This window comes from Marmota monax, unplaced genomic scaffold, assembly GCF_021218885.2.
Source record: "Marmota monax isolate L192 unplaced genomic scaffold, Marmota_monax_Labrador192_F-V1.1 WCK01_AAM20220418_F8-fsc00047, whole genome shotgun sequence".
Classification (NCBI taxonomy): domain Eukaryota; kingdom Metazoa; phylum Chordata; class Mammalia; order Rodentia; family Sciuridae; genus Marmota; species Marmota monax.
The window spans coordinates 13813390-13830443 of record NW_026692072.1 but is presented as its reverse complement, the minus strand read 5'-3'; the positions used below and the strand labels follow the sequence as shown (position 1 = coordinate 13830443).

General features: G+C 36.5%; 1 protein-coding gene and 1 pseudogene across 1 annotated transcript; both read right to left on the bottom strand.

Moving 5' to 3' along the window:
• Positions 1-300: 300 nt before the first annotated feature.
• LOC124100178 (olfactory receptor 4C3D-like) lies at positions 301-1236 on the bottom strand. The gene has a single exon (XM_046455538.1). It carries the CDS (start codon positions 1234-1236, stop codon positions 301-303), a length of 936 nt encoding a protein of 311 aa, XP_046311494.1.
• Positions 1237-5599: 4363 nt separating this feature from the next.
• LOC124100174 (olfactory receptor 4C46-like) lies at positions 5600-15928 on the bottom strand (annotated as a pseudogene).
• Positions 15929-17054: the final 1126 nt, after the last annotated feature.

Here is a 17054-nt window from a genome sequence, read left to right as displayed (position 1 = left end):
AGTCTCACTGAAACTGTGGAGGCACACACTCCAGAGTCATCAAAACCAGAGATTTGCAGTTCTTTCCATTGCAGATCCAGAATCTCTGCATGTGAACATTGCAGCCTTGGTAAAATACATTGCACACTACCAGAAGCACTTATTAAAAGGTCTAGCCACTATTAAGAACCCAATAAATGTTAGGTTTTTGTTTTTGTTTTGTCTGAGGGCTTTTGCTTTTTTGCCAATGATCTGTAGAATGTGTTACTTCTCTCGTGGTATGTGTGCGGCAGATACCATCCTCCATAGTTATGGACACCATCACTTTCTTGGCACTATGAACCGACCAGTTACTCTTCTCTTCCACAAGCTCCTCATGGCACTTTTCACCTCTGCGTTTCTCACTGTGTAAATTATAGGGTTCAACATGGGAGTGAGAATGACAAAGAACGCAGTCACCAACTTGTCCACAGGGTAGGTGGCTACAGGACACATGTAGGTGAATATGCAAGGCACAAAGAAGAGGACGACAACGGTGAAGTGGCAGCCACATGTGGAGAGTGCTTTGTGCCATGCTTCAGAGCCATGAGATTTCAGGGAGCTCAGGATGACAATGTAGCAGACGAGTAGCATGGAGAAAATGAGCAAGCACATGGCTCCACTGTTGGCTGCCACCACCATTCCAAGCAGGTAGGTGTCTCTGCAGGCCAGTTTCAATAATGGGAAGAGATGGCACATGAAGTGGTCAATGACATTGGGACCACAGAAGGGCAAGCTGATCATGAAGAGAATTTGCTCAGTGGCATGTAGGATCCCTCCAATCCAGGCTACCACCACTAGGAGGCAGCAGAGTCCCTGCCTCATGATGGTCATGTAGTGCAAGGGCTTGCAGATGGCCACGTAGCGGTCATAGGCCATGATGATGAGGAGGATGATCTCTGAGCCTCCCAGGAAGTGCTCCACAAAAAACTGAGTCAGACAGCCACCCAAAGTGATAGTTCTCCTCTGGTAGAGCAGGTCGATGATCATTTTGGGGGTGGTGACAGAGGTGTACGAGGCATCTATGAAGGACAGGTAAGTGAGGAAGAAGTACATAGGAGCTGAAAGCGTGGGGCTGAGGGAGATGGTGATGGCGACGAACAGATTGGCCATCACGGTAAAGAGAAAAATGAAAAAGACCATGAAGAGGAGCCTCTGCAGGTGTGGGTTCTGTGTGAGCCCCAAGAGAACAAATCCAGTCACATTACTGGGAGGCATGAGGTGATCCTTTGAGGAAGTAGCACCTTCCTGGGGACTGAATTACCTGCAAATAAAGATAAATAAAGATAACAAATTAGCCATGAGAGGGTTGCAGGCTGAGGTTCATAGCACAGAGATGGGGCAGTCATGGCTACTGTGGAGCATGTCCTTACCCACCCCTGCCCAGTGATTGTCTCAGTCATTCTTTTTCATTTTCCTCCATGATGCTCTCCTCTCCTCAGATACTAGTACTACCTGTCAACTATAAAGCCCTCTGTGGCTGACAGTTATTGTGTAATTTACTGATAAAACACTAGGCTCTACACATGAGATCTCAGTTCTCCTGTTTCCAATCCATGTCATCCTGCTAAGTAATCCCAGCAGTCTCTGCCTTTGAGCCCCTACGTATGTGAATTCACAAATTATAGCTCTGAGATGTAATTTGTAAGCTGTAAAGTGCTGCACACTAGTAAAGGCTATTCCCTCTTCCAAAATTTACAGCTTTACCTCTAAAAGGACTTGGCCAGGACATATCTACAGAGAGCAGGCAGATAGGAAATATATAGAAACCACAGGAGATTCACCTTCTCTGACACCTACCATAGCAATATGCAGCTGTCTCTTTCCTTGATGTACTTAGTACAGAGTCTGGCACAGTGTCTTCAGCATCTGGCACCTGTGAGGTGATGAATAAATGCAAGATGAATTCCCTCACTTCCTACATTTCCATGTATGAGGATAAACATGCTTCCCTGGTCATAAACCAAGAACACAAGTACCCTTGTCTTCCCAATCTGCTTCTCCACACCATCTACTTTATGAAAGACATAAACTTCTGAAACATGAACTTCAGTTCAATTTCTAGCATATTTAGGGTATGTTATTAGGTAATTTGGCTTTCAAGATAATTATAATATTGTTTAATTAATAGTGCTTATTCTTCAAAATGATGTTCTACATATAATGTAATGTAGTCCCATTCATTAAGTTTATACTTCCAATAGACTGGAATGAAAAAAGGCTTTTGAATAGATTTCAGTTCATTAAGATCTATTAAGCAAAAAGAAAACCTTATTTACAAAGTTCTTAAAATAGAAATTTAATGTGGAGAATAGAAAGACACTGTCAGATACAATAGGTAAGGTCCTAGACCTAAACACACACATATCAATAAAAATGCATATATTGTCCTTAATAATTGCAAGTAACTATTACACTTTCACTCCACAAATATTTACTCAACACTTATTATGTATATCAATGTATTTTTATCTATACAAGTTGTCCAAACATTTCTGTCAAAAACCTTTAGTAATCCCTCCCTGGTGTCAGCATCTCACCTATTTATGAGCTGGATGGCCACCTCTACTTCTCAATATTTCTGCAATGTTTATCCTCATATCTTTGTCTTCCCATAGCATCCATCATGCATAACTCTTGGTTAAAGAATATTTCATCATGAGTAGAATGGGGGGAAATCATCCCAATTTGAAGACACAAATTCCCCAAAGAAATGAATAGAGAAAAACATAAATATAACTAAATATATTCTGCAAACAAACAAACAAACAAAACCCTCCCCCAAAAACCAAACAAACATTTATTTCCCTTTCAAAGTTAAGCAGATAAAGGGCTTTCTTTATTAATTTTCAAAATCTTATAGTAAGTGAAGAGAAGTAGAGCAGCTATTCCATTTGTGATAGTTGACAAAAAATTGAATGAGAGTTTGAAACTATGTAAATAATTATAATGGATATGTATTTTGCTGAAGCATCATCTGTGAACATTTCTCACATTTCTCTTTCAGCTCTGGAATGAAAGCACAAAGTCAGACTGGAGAATGAGCATGCCCAACCGAATGGAAGATTAAACCCATTCATATGACCCATCAACTGTTCATCCATCCTCTACTGAAAAGACTGATGTGTAGAGTGTTTTGGATTCCCCACTCGTGTCTAGCTGAGCTTCCCAGAGCACAGCCATGTGAATTGGATATAGGACAGAGTTCTGTCGGGAAAGTGTGATTCCAGAAGTCAAGCCCAAGGAGTGAATGGGCAGAACACTGGAGGGACAGCAACACAGGTATTTCAAACACAATGTAAACCAGAATAAAAAATGGGAGAAATTAAATATGGATTCAGATCTCAGTCAGTAAGAAGCCAAAGTTTTAGCATGATGTTTGACAGGTTTATGACAACGAAAACCAGGTACCTGCCTAAGCAGCAGCCTTACAGACATGTTCATGACTTTTAATAGACAGAGGGATACTCCTCAAAGCAACTGAACACTCACAGGGCTCATATTGCCTTAGTCCAATCCAAAACCCCTTTCATCCAGGAGGACACTTCTATACTGTTAACAACAAATGAAAAAGTTTAGAAACATTGTCAAATATACTTATCTATTATATATAATCTCTCAAAACCTTTCCAGTTTAACTTCTCCTAGTGAAGTAAAACAAAACAATATTCAAGGTAATAAACATATTAACATGTGCAGAATTACAGAACTTACACACCTTCTAAATCACCTAAGTAAACTGCTTATAGGAATAGGATGAGCTATTTAAGGTCATAGATGAGATAATGGCTCAGTAAGAGAGAACCCAGGTTTCCTGATGCTGAAGCCTGTGTTCTTATTCTTAAGAATGTTTCTGCAATCATGATATGCTTACTAAATATTGTGACATCACAGAGTCGTCTGATTTCTTCAACAAAACGTGGTAGCTGTGAAGTGGGAGACTGAATCTATCAAAATCTATCAAAAGTGGCATACCTATAACAATGACATTCATATCTGTATTGTGGTAACAGATTGAATTTTTAAAAAATCCAAAAGTTATTCACAAAAAAGATTGTGAGTTGCGTTGCTAAGCTGAGAGATGTTTTCTTTGGTCAATTATGGAGATTTATTTCTAAATAATTATAAGACACCTCTGAAGTAGTTTTCAAAGGGGGTTCCAGTTCAAGGAACTAAATATAAAAACAAGTTTTTAGCAGTAAAATAGTTTTGTGAATATATTTTATCATGCACTTTTGAAAAAAAATTGAATTTCATTACCATTGGTTTTTAATTTAACAAATTGACACTTCTAAGTTAAAAATATGTATGTTAAAATATTTTATATGTCAAAGCATAATTAAATATAGCCCAAGGGAATTCTGAACATGTAAAATACCACAGGATATATAGTGAGAGTATTTGAACTTGAGGTGAATTTATGTGTTGAATGATTTATTTAACTTTTCTCTGTACAGTAGAACAATAGGTTTCAGTTTTATAAGTTTTTTGCAACCGTATGAGGACATTATAAAATCTTCACATAGGTTTACAAACGATTTATTTTTATAATTGCTGACATTATTTTCTCAACAGAACAAGAAATAAAATATAATTTTAAAATTAGATATACCAAGTGTGTGCCAAGGTTAGTTGTCTGGTGACTTTGTTCTACACTGTATTTCATATTGCCTTAGATACCAATAAGTAGTATGGTTTTCTGAGTATCTATTGCTTATATAGTCAACACATTATGCAACTCTGCAATTATAACAAAAAAAAATTTTAACTCACACAAAATTAGAGAGGTTCTGATGTAAACACTGCCCTTTTCCTAATGTACTTACAAATGTTTGAAAGAATATTGAATTTGGATCTAGAAGAATGCAGATATGAACACAAGCACTGTGTCTGATATGGAACACCTAATTGGACCTTCTTGAGCTTCATTTTTATTCATCTATAAAACAGGAATAATCAAAATAATACCTACCCTGCAAAAGTGCCTTGAAAGTAAATTGACAGTTGTGAGAAAGTCTTTAATTACAGTTAATAACTTTCACTTATTTATGCTATGGTAAACAATGTTCTGAAAATATTAAATGGCAAATTTCAGGAATGAATCATAAATTTTAAATAGCAAGCCCTTCTTAGTAATATGAAGAAATCTCACATCACCCCATCCAGTCTGACCTGGGACATGAATCATCCCTTTCCAGCACATCCACATTGTATGCAGTACCCACCCCGTTAGTCATTTAGCAGGTATCTAGGTTACAAGAAGGACTGTTGTGAGAGGTACTAGTGTGCTAGTGTTCAAATAGCCCTTGTTTTACTGAACAATGGTCCCAAACTGCAAAATATCATTACATTTTATTTTGTTATCTGTTGTTAATCTGAGACTGAACTTATAAATTGAAGTTTATTATCAATATGTATGTTTAGGAAAAACACATAATATTTATAGGGTTTAGTAATACCCTTGGTTTCAGGCACCCACTTAGGGTCTTGGAATATTTCCCCCGTGGATGATAAGTTGGACTACTGTGATAAAATATAAAATTACAAAGATCATGATAGGAAAAAAAAAATATCCAATTGATCATTTATTGTCTGAAATCGCCTTCCTGTTTAGTAACATTCTGATGGCGTTTTTTAAATCTGCATTCCTTGCTGTGTAGATAACGGGGTTTAACATGGGAGTCACAAGGGTATAAAATACAGTTACTGCTTTATCCCTGGGAAACGTAGCTACTGGGCGCAGATACATAAAGATACAGGGCACAAAGAACAAGACAACAACTGTGATGTGGGAGCCACAGGTAGAGAGGGCCTTTTTCCTCCCCACAGAGCTGTGACTCCTTAAGGAGCACAGGATGACCACATAGGATACCAACAACATTACAAAACTGATCATGGAGGTTACCCCTCCATTGGCAGCAACCAAGAGACTAAGGAGGAAGGTGTCTGTGCAGGCAAGCTGTATCAGGGGGACAATGTCACACATGAAATGATCCAGGGTGTTGGCGTCACAGAATGGGAGCCAGAGAATAACTAGAATCTGCCCCAAAGAGTGGAGAAAACCCGCCGCCCAACACAGCCCCACCAGGAGGCAGCACATGTGGTGGCTCATCAGGGTCATGTAGTACAGAGGTCTACAGATGGCCACGTAGCGGTCATAGGCCATGACCACAAGAAGGACAATCTCTGAACCTCCTAGGAAATGTTCAAGAAAAAGCTGCAGCATGCAGCCATTGGATGAGATGGCTTTGCTCTCCAAAAACAAATCAGCTAGAATTTTAGGAATTATGGAAGAGGAATAGCATGCATCTATCAAAGATAGGAAAGCCAGGAAGAAATACATGGAGGAGTGCAAGTTCTGGCTGCAGAGGACAGTAACCACAATGAGTAGGCTGCCTGTGACAGTGACAATGTAGGTGCTAAGTAACACCAAAAATAGGGTCTTCTGAATCTGAGGATTCTATGTCAGTCCCAGCAGGATAAATTCAGTCACATTAATTCTGTTTCTTTCTTTACAGTGTTCATGATGAATTCAAAAAGGTGTGAATTAATTTGTAAAAACAATATTCTTGATAGCAAATGTGATGAGCAATATATAGAGTTTTCAGGCAAGCCCCAAAACATTTTAAGAATATAAGCTATTTTCTTCCATGTATGCTGGAAGAGAAGAAACAAACCACATTTTTTCTGCTTTATAAAAAGAGCTTTTAATAAGCCTTTGCAGGTGTCTAATTCAGCTTCTTGTAGCAAGGATGCTGAAAATCTATTTACAGCAGCTTCTGACAGGTGGCCTCTAGACCTTTGCTGGAGGACATCCAGGCATAGGGAGCCTGCCTGATAATAACAGTTTCCTCTCCTCCAGAAAGAAGTATTAGAAACTTTTACAAAATCTATTGTTCTATTCTGCAAACTTGGTACACCAATTAATCCTCCCTTTCTACTTGGAAACTCTTAAATAAGCTACCGAGAAACAAGGCTGTTTTTAACTTGATCACTTCTTTTTTTTTTTTAATTTTTTTTATTGGTTGTTCAAAACATTATAAAGCTCTTGACATATCATATTTCATACATTAGATTCAAGTTGGTTATGAACTCCCAATTTTACCCCAAATACAGATTGCAGAATCACATCGGTTACACATCCACATTTTTACATAATGCCCTATTAGTAACTGTTGTATTCTGCTACCTTTCCTATCCTCTACCATCCCCCCTCCCCTCCCCTCCCATCTTCTCTCTCTACCCCATCCACTGTAATTCATATCTCTCCTTGTTTATTTTCCCATTCCCCTCACAACCTCTTATATGTAATTTTGTATAACAATGAGGTTCTCCCTCCATTACCATGCAATTTCCCTTTTCTCTCCCTTTCCATCCCACCTCATGTATCTGTTTAATGTTAATCTTTTCTTCCTGCTCTTCCTCCCTGCTCTGTTCTTAGTTGCTCTCATTATATCAAAGAAGACATTTGGTATTTGTTTTTTAGGGATTGGCTAGCTTCACTAAGCATAATCTGCTCTAGTGCCATCCATTTCCCTGCAAATTCTATGATTTTGTCATTTTTTAGTGCTGCGTAATACTCCATGGTGTATAAATGCCACATTTTTTTTATCCATTCATCTATTGAAGGGCATCTAGGTTGGTTCCACAGTCTAGCAATTGTGAATTGTGCTGCTATGAACATCGTTGTAGCAGTATCCCTGTAGTACGCTCTTTTAAGGTCTTCAGGGAAAAGTCCAAGAAGGGCAATAGCTGGGTCAAATGGTGGTTCCATTCCCAGCTTTCCCAGGAATCTCCATACTGCTTTCCAGATTGGCCACACCAGTTTGCAGTCCCACCAGCAATGTACAAGAGTACCCTTTTCCCCACATCCTCACCAGCACTTGTTGTTGTTTGACTTCATAATGGCTGCCAATCTTACTGGAGTGAGATGGTATCTTAGGGTGGTTTTGATTTGCATTTCTCTGACTGCTAGAGATGGTGAGCATTTTTTCATGTACTTGTTGATTGATTGTATGTCCTCCTCTGAGAAGTGTCTGTTCAGGTCTTTGGCCCATTTGTTGATTGGGTTATTTGTTTTCTTATTGTTTAATTTTTTGAGTTCTTTGTATACTCTGGATATTAGGGCTCTATCTGAAGTGTGAGGAGTAAAAATTTGTTCCCAAGATGTAGGCTCCCTATTTACCTCTTTTATTGTTTCTCTTGCTGAAAGAAAACTTTTCAGTTTAAGTAAGTCCCATTTGTTGATTTTTGTTATCAACTTTTGTGCTATGGGTGTCCTATTAAGGAATTTGGAGCCCGACCCTACAATATGTAGATCGGAGCCAACTTTTTCTTCTATCAGACGCAGAGTCTCTGATTTGATATCTAGCTCCTTGATCCACTTTGAGTTAACTTTTGTGCATGGCGAGAGGAGGGGATTCAGTTTCATTTTGTTGCATATGGATTTCCAGTTTTCCCAGCACCATTTGTTGAAGATGCTATCCTCCCTCCATTGCATGCTTTTAGCTCCTTTATCAAATATAAGATAGTTGTAGCTTTGTGGATTAGTCTCTGTGTCCTCTATTCTGTACCATTGGTCCACCCTCCTGTTTTGGTACCAGTACCATGCTGTTTTTGTTACTATTGCTCTGTAATATAGTTTTAAGTCTGGTATCGCTATACCGCCTGATTCGCACTTCCTGCTTAGAATTGCTTTTGCTATTCTGGGTCTTTTATTTTTCCATATGAATTTCATGATTGCTTTATCCATTTCTACAAGAAATGCCATTGGGATTTTGATTGGCATTGCATTAAACCTATAGAGAACTTTTGGTAATATCGCCATTTTGATGATGTTAGTTCTGCCTATCCATGAACAGGGTATATTTTTCCATCTTCTAAGATCTTCTTCTACTTCTCTTTTTAGGGTTTTGTAGTTTTCATTATATAAATCTTTCACCTCTTTTGTTAGGTTGATTCCCAAGTATTTTATTTTTTTTTGAGGATATTGTGAATGGAGTGTTTTTCCTCATTTCCATTTCAGAAGTTTTGTCGCTGATATACAGAAATGCCTTTGATTTATGCGTGTTGATTTTATATCCTGCCACTTTGCTGAATTCATTTATTAGTTCTAGTAGTTTTTTTGTAGACCCTTTTGGGTCTTCTAGGTATAGAATCATGTCATCTGCAAATAGTGATAATTTAAGTTCTTCCTTTCCTATTTTTATGCCTTTAATTTCTTTCGTCTGTCTAATTGCTCTGGCCAGTGTTTCGAGAACTATATTGAATAGAAGTGGTGATAGAGGGCATCCCTGTCTTTTTCCAGATTTTAGGGGGAATGTCTTCAATTTTTCTCCATTGAGAATGATGCTAGCCTGGGGCTTAGCATAGATAGCTTTTACAATGTCGAGGTAAGTTCCTGTTATCCCTAGTTTTTCTAATGTTTTGAACATAAAGGGTTGCTGTACTTTGTCGAATGCTTTTTCTGCGTCTATTGAGATGATCATATGGTTCTTATTTTTAAGTCTATTGATGTGGTGAATAACATTTATTGATTTCCGTATATTGAACCAGCCTTGCATCCCAGGGATGAATCCTACTTGATCATGGTGCACAATTTTTTTGATGTGCCTTTGTATCCGATTCCCCAGAATTTTATTGAGGATTTTTGCATCTAGGTTCATCAGAGATATTGGTCTGTAGTTTTCTTTCTTTGAGGTGTCTTTATCTGGTTTCGGAATCAGGGTGATGTTGGCCTCATAGAATGAATTTGGCAGAGCTCCTTCTTTTTCTATTTCCTGAAATAACTTGAAAAGTATTGGTATTAATTCTTCCTTAAAGGTTTTGTAAAACTCCGCTGTATACCCATCCGGTCCTGGGCTTTTCTTGGTTGGAAGTCTTTTGATTGCTTCTTCTATTTCATCTATTGTTATTGGTCTGTTTAAGTTGTGAGTATCCTCCTGACTCAGTCTGGGCAAATCATATGACTTAAGGAATTTATCGATGTCTTCACTATCTTCTATTTTATTGGAATATAGGTTTTCAAAATAATTTCTAATTGTCTTCTGTATTTCTGTAGTGTCTGTTGTGATATTGCCTTTTTCATCCCGTATGTTAGTGATTTGAGTTCTCTCTCTTCTTCTCTTCGTTAGCATGGCTAAGGGTCTGTCGATCTTATTTATTTTTTCAAAGAACCAACTTTTAGTTTTGTTAATTTTTTCAATAGTTTCTTTTGTTTCAATTTCGTTGATTTCCACTCTGATTTTAATTATTTCTTGCCTTCTGCTACATTTGCTGTTGTTTTGCTCTTCCTTTTCTAGGGCTTTGACATGAAGTATGAGCGGATTTTCGGCACAGAAACCACAGCCCCGCCAACAATTCCAATCCACAAACTCTCCCTGTATAAAAAATATTCAAAAAAAAGAAGAAAAAAAAAAAAGAAAAAAAAAGGCGGGGCGCACTGAGCTTTCTTTGCCTCGGGTACTTACAATCCACTGCTGATTACACATTCAGCTTCTCCGCCTGGAGCGAAGCGAAAGAGGAAGCCGATGGGAGCAAAGCGCCCGCGGCTCTGAGCAGCCAAGCGTCTCTTTTTCGATTTCTTTGTTCTTCCTGCTCCTTGGCAAAGTGGTCCGCTACAGATTAACGGTAAAAGGAGCTTTCTTTTTTTTTTTTTGCCACCTGACTCCAGCCAGGAGTGCTCATGATCCTGTATCCCTTTCATCCTCCTGATCTCCTCTCCTTCTTCTCCACTCTGCACGGCTGTCTTCCACATCCAGTTTCAACCAGTGACCTTCCTTCTGGGCTATGCGCAGGGTAGTTGGAGGTTAAAGGCCAGAGAAGAAAGGGTAGCATACCAGGGGATTTGTTTGCCTGGCTCCCTCCTATGGCTTGGATTACTTTAACTAAGGCAGCAGCTCTTTCAGGCAGATGTTATGACAGCTCGGTTTTGGATTCTCATTGCCACCTTCAGCTCCCTCTCTCAGGCTTGGTTGTGGTAATGGTTACCTATTATTACTACCTCCTTCCTTATCCCTTCTTGATTTCTTTTAACTCTGGGCATTTTACTTGATAAGTAATCTTGATTAAACTCTTCAGTCTTCCACTTTGAGCATCCTGTGTTTTTTCAGGACTACAATGGAATCAAATAGCTTGTGGTTTTTGCTTGCAAACAGGTAAATGAGAAAATTATTTTCCTTTCATGAAAATGTGTTTTATTGAAGAGTCATTTATACTTTTTTGTGCCATAGCTGAAACATAAATTTACCTTTTTTCAGGAAAGACTTTGAAGTGCAACATTCAGTTTTATGTTATAAAATGTAGCATAATTTATGTGCATTCCAGAGCACTCCCAGAGGGTTATAGAGTCTAGCCTACTATGGAGATTTTGTTTTTCCTTATATGAAGCTATTTTACAAATTCTTTAAGTTATAGAGAAATGGTAATGATGCAAATAATTCTTGTTGAAATAATTTCAAAGGTTGTCTGATGGAAGTTCAAATGATTTTCCTGAATATTGAATATAAACCATTTTCATTTATTTGTGAATTCATTACAAATCCCTGGTTAAACAATGTGTGATACATTGCATTTTGCTTTACACTAATTATAATAATTTTCTAGTTTCATCACTAATGAGCAAAATATGATCTATTTCATGTTTTTTTATATTTTTATGAGATTTTGCTGCTTTTTAAATATTATTTTCTCTTCAGTTATTAAAATTACTTATGAAAGCTGGGAGGATTTTTTTAAATTCCTATATTCTTACCCTGTGTATTTCACTACAGATTTTTCTGTTTTTCTATATTTTGGATTTTTTTCATTTGAAGTCAAACAGATATAAAATATGGTATTAAAGAGCACTTTTATGAACCTGTCAACTCCACTCCCACTACAGAGAGGTATGTGTATGTGGAGGGAAAAGGCTGCCTAAAGCAATATAGTTTTTTTAAATTTTTTATTTTTTTATTATTTCTTACATACATTACAATAGAGGAGTGCATTACATTCATATTTTTTTTGCATTGCAATCCTTAATACACCTTTATACCACAATTTATCAAATCTATGTTTGTATATAAAGTATGTTGACACCAAATTCACATCTTCATACATGAATTTTTTATAATGATGAGCGTCTCCTTCCACTATCCTTGCTATTCCCAGCAATATAGTTTTAAGTTCTGCTTAATGATTCCTTTTTATGGTCATTTCCAAATATTTTTAATTATCAGCTATATATCTCATAGAAATATAGCATTGAAAAATATAAATGCACTCTTTTTTTATGTCCTGGTAGAGAGAGACAAGAGAATGGCAAATGAAAAACAGGAATGATATATTTTGCCAGATTGTAACCTCTGCTATCAGAAAAAAGAAAGCAGGGTAATTGAAGCATGGGGTCTGGTAGAGGAGGCTTCCTTGAAAGGGAATACATAACCAGACTGGAAGGGAGTAAGGAATGAGCCAAGAAGGAATCCAAAAGAGGGCTCCAGATGGCACCAAGGGAAAATCCCCAAGGAAGGATTAGGCTTAGTAATTGTGAGTAGGGGCCACTTGGCTGGGGCTGAGGGCAGATCTCGCAGGGCTTTGTAGGTTATTGGAAGGAGCATGACCTTCCAGTGATAAGCACAGCAGTGGGTGGTTTTGCACAGTGTGATCTGACTTAGATATCCAAGGGATATATCTGACCTCTGACTGAAGAGTGCTGGGAGGCTAGCTAGGATGTCACTGTGATGATCCTGCTGAAAGATGACTGGGATTTGAACCAGGATGGTAGAGGTGGAAAGGGTTGTAATATGTAGGTAAATCTAGTAGAGTTTGCTTGACATAGGGTATAAAAAGGGAAAAAAGAAATCTACTCCAGTTACTGACCATATCACCCAAATAAAACATGGCCATTTATTGAGAATTTTCATGTGCAGAAGGCACAACTCTCAGAGCCAACATGGCATGAGGGCTTATCAAGTGCCTGAGACTTTTGATTCTTACATCAATATTGAGTCAGACATCATGTTATCCTGATTTAAGATGTGAAATGAGTCTTAGAGATAGGAAGGAAGTTGTTCACTATTACTTAATAGGCTGCCATCCAAACCAGACATTGAAATAAATAGCCAAAGCAATTCTCTGAAATGTGTTTAACCCCTCAACCCTTAACTTTTTTCTGTAAAGTGAAGCTAATGGAAGTAACTGTAATGACACAGAGACTAGCTCACTAACTGGCACAAAGTAGATATGCAGTAGGCAGCTGCCAACATCAGCTATTTTAATTTGTATTGAAATTTTTAGAAGTATAAGATATCACAACTTACGGTGAAAATGGATGGTCTGTGGCGAAGGTTTTTAAAATTACAGCGTTATTTCTATGAGGTACGTTGATATATGCTACCCAAAAGCAATGGATTGTCTCAAACAATAACACACTTGTCTCATTTTTCTGCATGGCTTTCAACCTCCCAACATGAATCATTTTTTTCCTTCTTAATTAAAATGACTGCCTTTAAGCTATTTAACACACATACACACACACACACACACACACATACACTCATACACATCTCCCCCCACACACAATCAGACTTATTAGTTAATTCTGACATTAGGCAGAGAGAAGCAGTATTTGCAAGACATGAGTACATTTCTAACATGAGTGCTAAATATAATTTTATAGCATAAACATATTTTCTTACAAAGGTTTATGTTCACTGATACTCTTCGCTTTAAATCCATTTTTTTTTTTTGCTTTACTGCCCAGCAACCTCCCTCCACAACAAAACAAAAACTATCTCTATTTGTTCACTACTCTCCTATCAATTTGAAATGTTTCTAGGGTTATTTGTCTTGTTTTGTTTTGTTTAATGCAATAAAGTAAATGAGTAAATAGAGTATAGTGTTCTTGCTGCTAATCTTGAAATATCCACCTGTTTTCCATCTCTTCAAAAGCCATTGACTTATTTCTTAGGTGAAGACATTAATAATTTGGAAACAAGGGGACTACAGTCATCTTCTATGTTTTATCAAGTAAAACTATCTCAACTCTGGGGGGAAAAGAAGTCTATGGATTTTGCTGTTTTCAACAGTGATGCCAGAAGCGATATCTTCCATCAACGGAAGAGGTTTTCACTAAGCCCCTGTCATACATAAACACATATAGAACAAGCAACAATCTCTTATTAAGAAACAAACTACATGCGATCTCAGAGGAAAATCACAAAACATTCAATTTGTACAAAAGCTATGTCATTAGAGTGAGTTTTTAAAAAGTCATTTTTTTATGGCTTCAGGAATTAAAAAAAAACATTTCTCCAATTTTTTTTTCTTAATTGAAATATGATCATTCAAATATTATTAAAATTTGTATATTATTGGAAAAGAAAGCTATAATTATATAAAATTACACATTGTAAAACATAGAAAATAAATGTAACAAAACAGTCTTGTTATGTTTTGGTCTCTGTGAAACTAAGAGATATTTTAATCTTTCTTTTTATTTATCTGTATTTAATATTCTTTTATAATACTATATTTATTCTTGCTTTAGAAAGGATGATTTTAAAGAAATTTAGTACACTTCTGAATGCCTCAATATTTTTTTCTCATCCTCACCGAAGTTTTCATGATCTGATAAATATTACACATTCTGAAAAGTTCAAGGATTAAGGAAATTATACCTATTTCCTTCATAAGTCATGTGAATAATCTAAAGAATATAAAGTTCTGTGTGAAGGTTAAGCATTATCATTATATATGGTAATCAAAACCAATAATATTTGACTGCTTCATTTATCCTTGCACTCTGCAAAACACTTTTATTTAATATGTTTTGTAAAGAGCTATTTTTGGAAAGATATTTATTCCTTCTGTTTTACAGATAGAAAAATTGAGACACAGAGAGGGTAAGCCTGTGCTCCAGGGCATGTCGTTATTGAGGAGCAAATCCAAAGGTATAATTTAAGTCTGCCTGGCCTCAAGCCTTCACTTTGTCTTGGCTCCATAGTACTTCCCAAGTAATAACTTACCTGAATAGCATAATCCTTCTTTAGCTTCACATATCACATCAGCTTTAAGAAGACTGTTTCTCAGTCCAAATTATGGAAGCATTAAAAACTGATTTTAAAGACCTTTGGGAATTTGAAATATGTCAGCTTCTCAGATTCTTTATGAATTTCTCATGTATACTCTCAGGAGAATTTAGAATTACCAATTTATTTATTTATTTATTTTTTTCTAATTCACTTAATAGCACATTATTTACTGTTCTAAATTCACTATTAAAAGAAAACTTATACTGATTAGACATTATTTTAAGCCACTTTCATATCAACCTCAAAACCCCTATGAAATGAAATACATAATTTACAATTGATTGATAGGAATACTAAGGCTTAGAATAATTTATTTCATTAACTCAGGATTCTGTAACGAATGAATCATAGACTTGAACTTCAATTTCTTCTTCTTTCATTTGCACTATGTTGTCTTCTTGATGTTAAGATCTCTTTAAATTATACAATCTCTGGAAATTGTTGGACTTTGCTTCATCTTAAACACAGTAATAATACTAGATTTCATATTTTATTGAAACAAGAGTTTTAGGAGAATTCAAGTCCATGGAGATCAGAATATAACTTGTAAATTAAATATAAAATATTATTGAGGTCAGAATATGACCTAGAAATAAATAAACAAATAATAATATTGAGTTTTGAATGGGTTTTTGGAGAATACATATTTAATTATGAATAAAAAGAAACAAAGACCATGGAAGGAAAAAATAATCCCCAAATTGGGTATTAAGATGGTGATACATTAGAACTTCAAATGTGTTACCTCAGACCCCATGATTGGTGATCCGCTCAGCACAGTACACATCCTCAAGACCTGAGGACTGACCTTGCTGCTGCCATACCCCAGCATTCAACATGCCCCCCAATACACAAAGACCAATCCACTCACTGACGCCTGACTTAAGCAACACCACCCTCTACCACCAGTGGCCGTGCTGTGCACAACATATGTCCCACAGGGTCTCAAACCAGGCCACTCAGTGACCCTACCAGTAGCAAAGATTCATGACTGCCCCTGTAAACACCTAAAGTCTATCCCCCTAAAGCACTTACAGATACTACAGATGTTGATCAATGCTGAAAAAAAAATCACACAAAGATGGTAATACTGCACTCACACAATGTCAAAGCAAAAGTACACTATTTACCTAGTGTCCATGACCCATAAACAGAAAAATCCTTTCCCTATGAAAGCTGCTCCATAAATTTGGAAACATTATTATTACACTAAATGCACAGATATCAATGTAGGTACAAAGAAATATTTAAAAGTAAGGAAATGTGACACCTGTAGAGAAAAATAACCTCAAGTACCAGATAAAAAAGGAAATTATGAAATTCATGAAAAGGAATTAAACATTATTTAAGAGAGCTCAGTTTGATACAAAAGAGTACAGCTGGTCAACCCAATGAAGTAAGGAAAGAAATTCATGGTCTGCATGAGAAATTAAAAAGAAAACACAGGAATAATTAAAAAGAACTAAACAAATCATAAAAAATGGAGAACTCAGTGAATGAAATAAATAATACAATTGAGACCTTAAATAGTAGAGTAGATGAAGCAAAAGGATTTTGCAACTTGAAGAGATGTCCTTTTAAATAACAGCAATATAAATTTAAAAAGAAGAAAAATAAAATGAATGAAGAAAGCTTATAAAATTTATGAAACATTATTAAGGGAAAACATTTAATTATTGGAATTCCTGAAGGAGAAAAGATGGGGAAAATCCTAGAAACCCTATTTGATGAAATAATAGCTGAAAACATCCTAAGACTTGGGAGAAATACAAACATCTAGATCTAGAAAGCTTAAAGTGCCCAAGTGGATATAACCAAAAAAGATCCTCTTTGAGGTATAGTGTAGTCAAATTATCATATGTTAAAGACAAAAACAAAATTTGCAAATTAGAAAGAGAAAAGGGTTGAGTCACATAAAAAGGAAATCACATTAGACAAACATCAAATTTCTCAGTCAAAATCTAT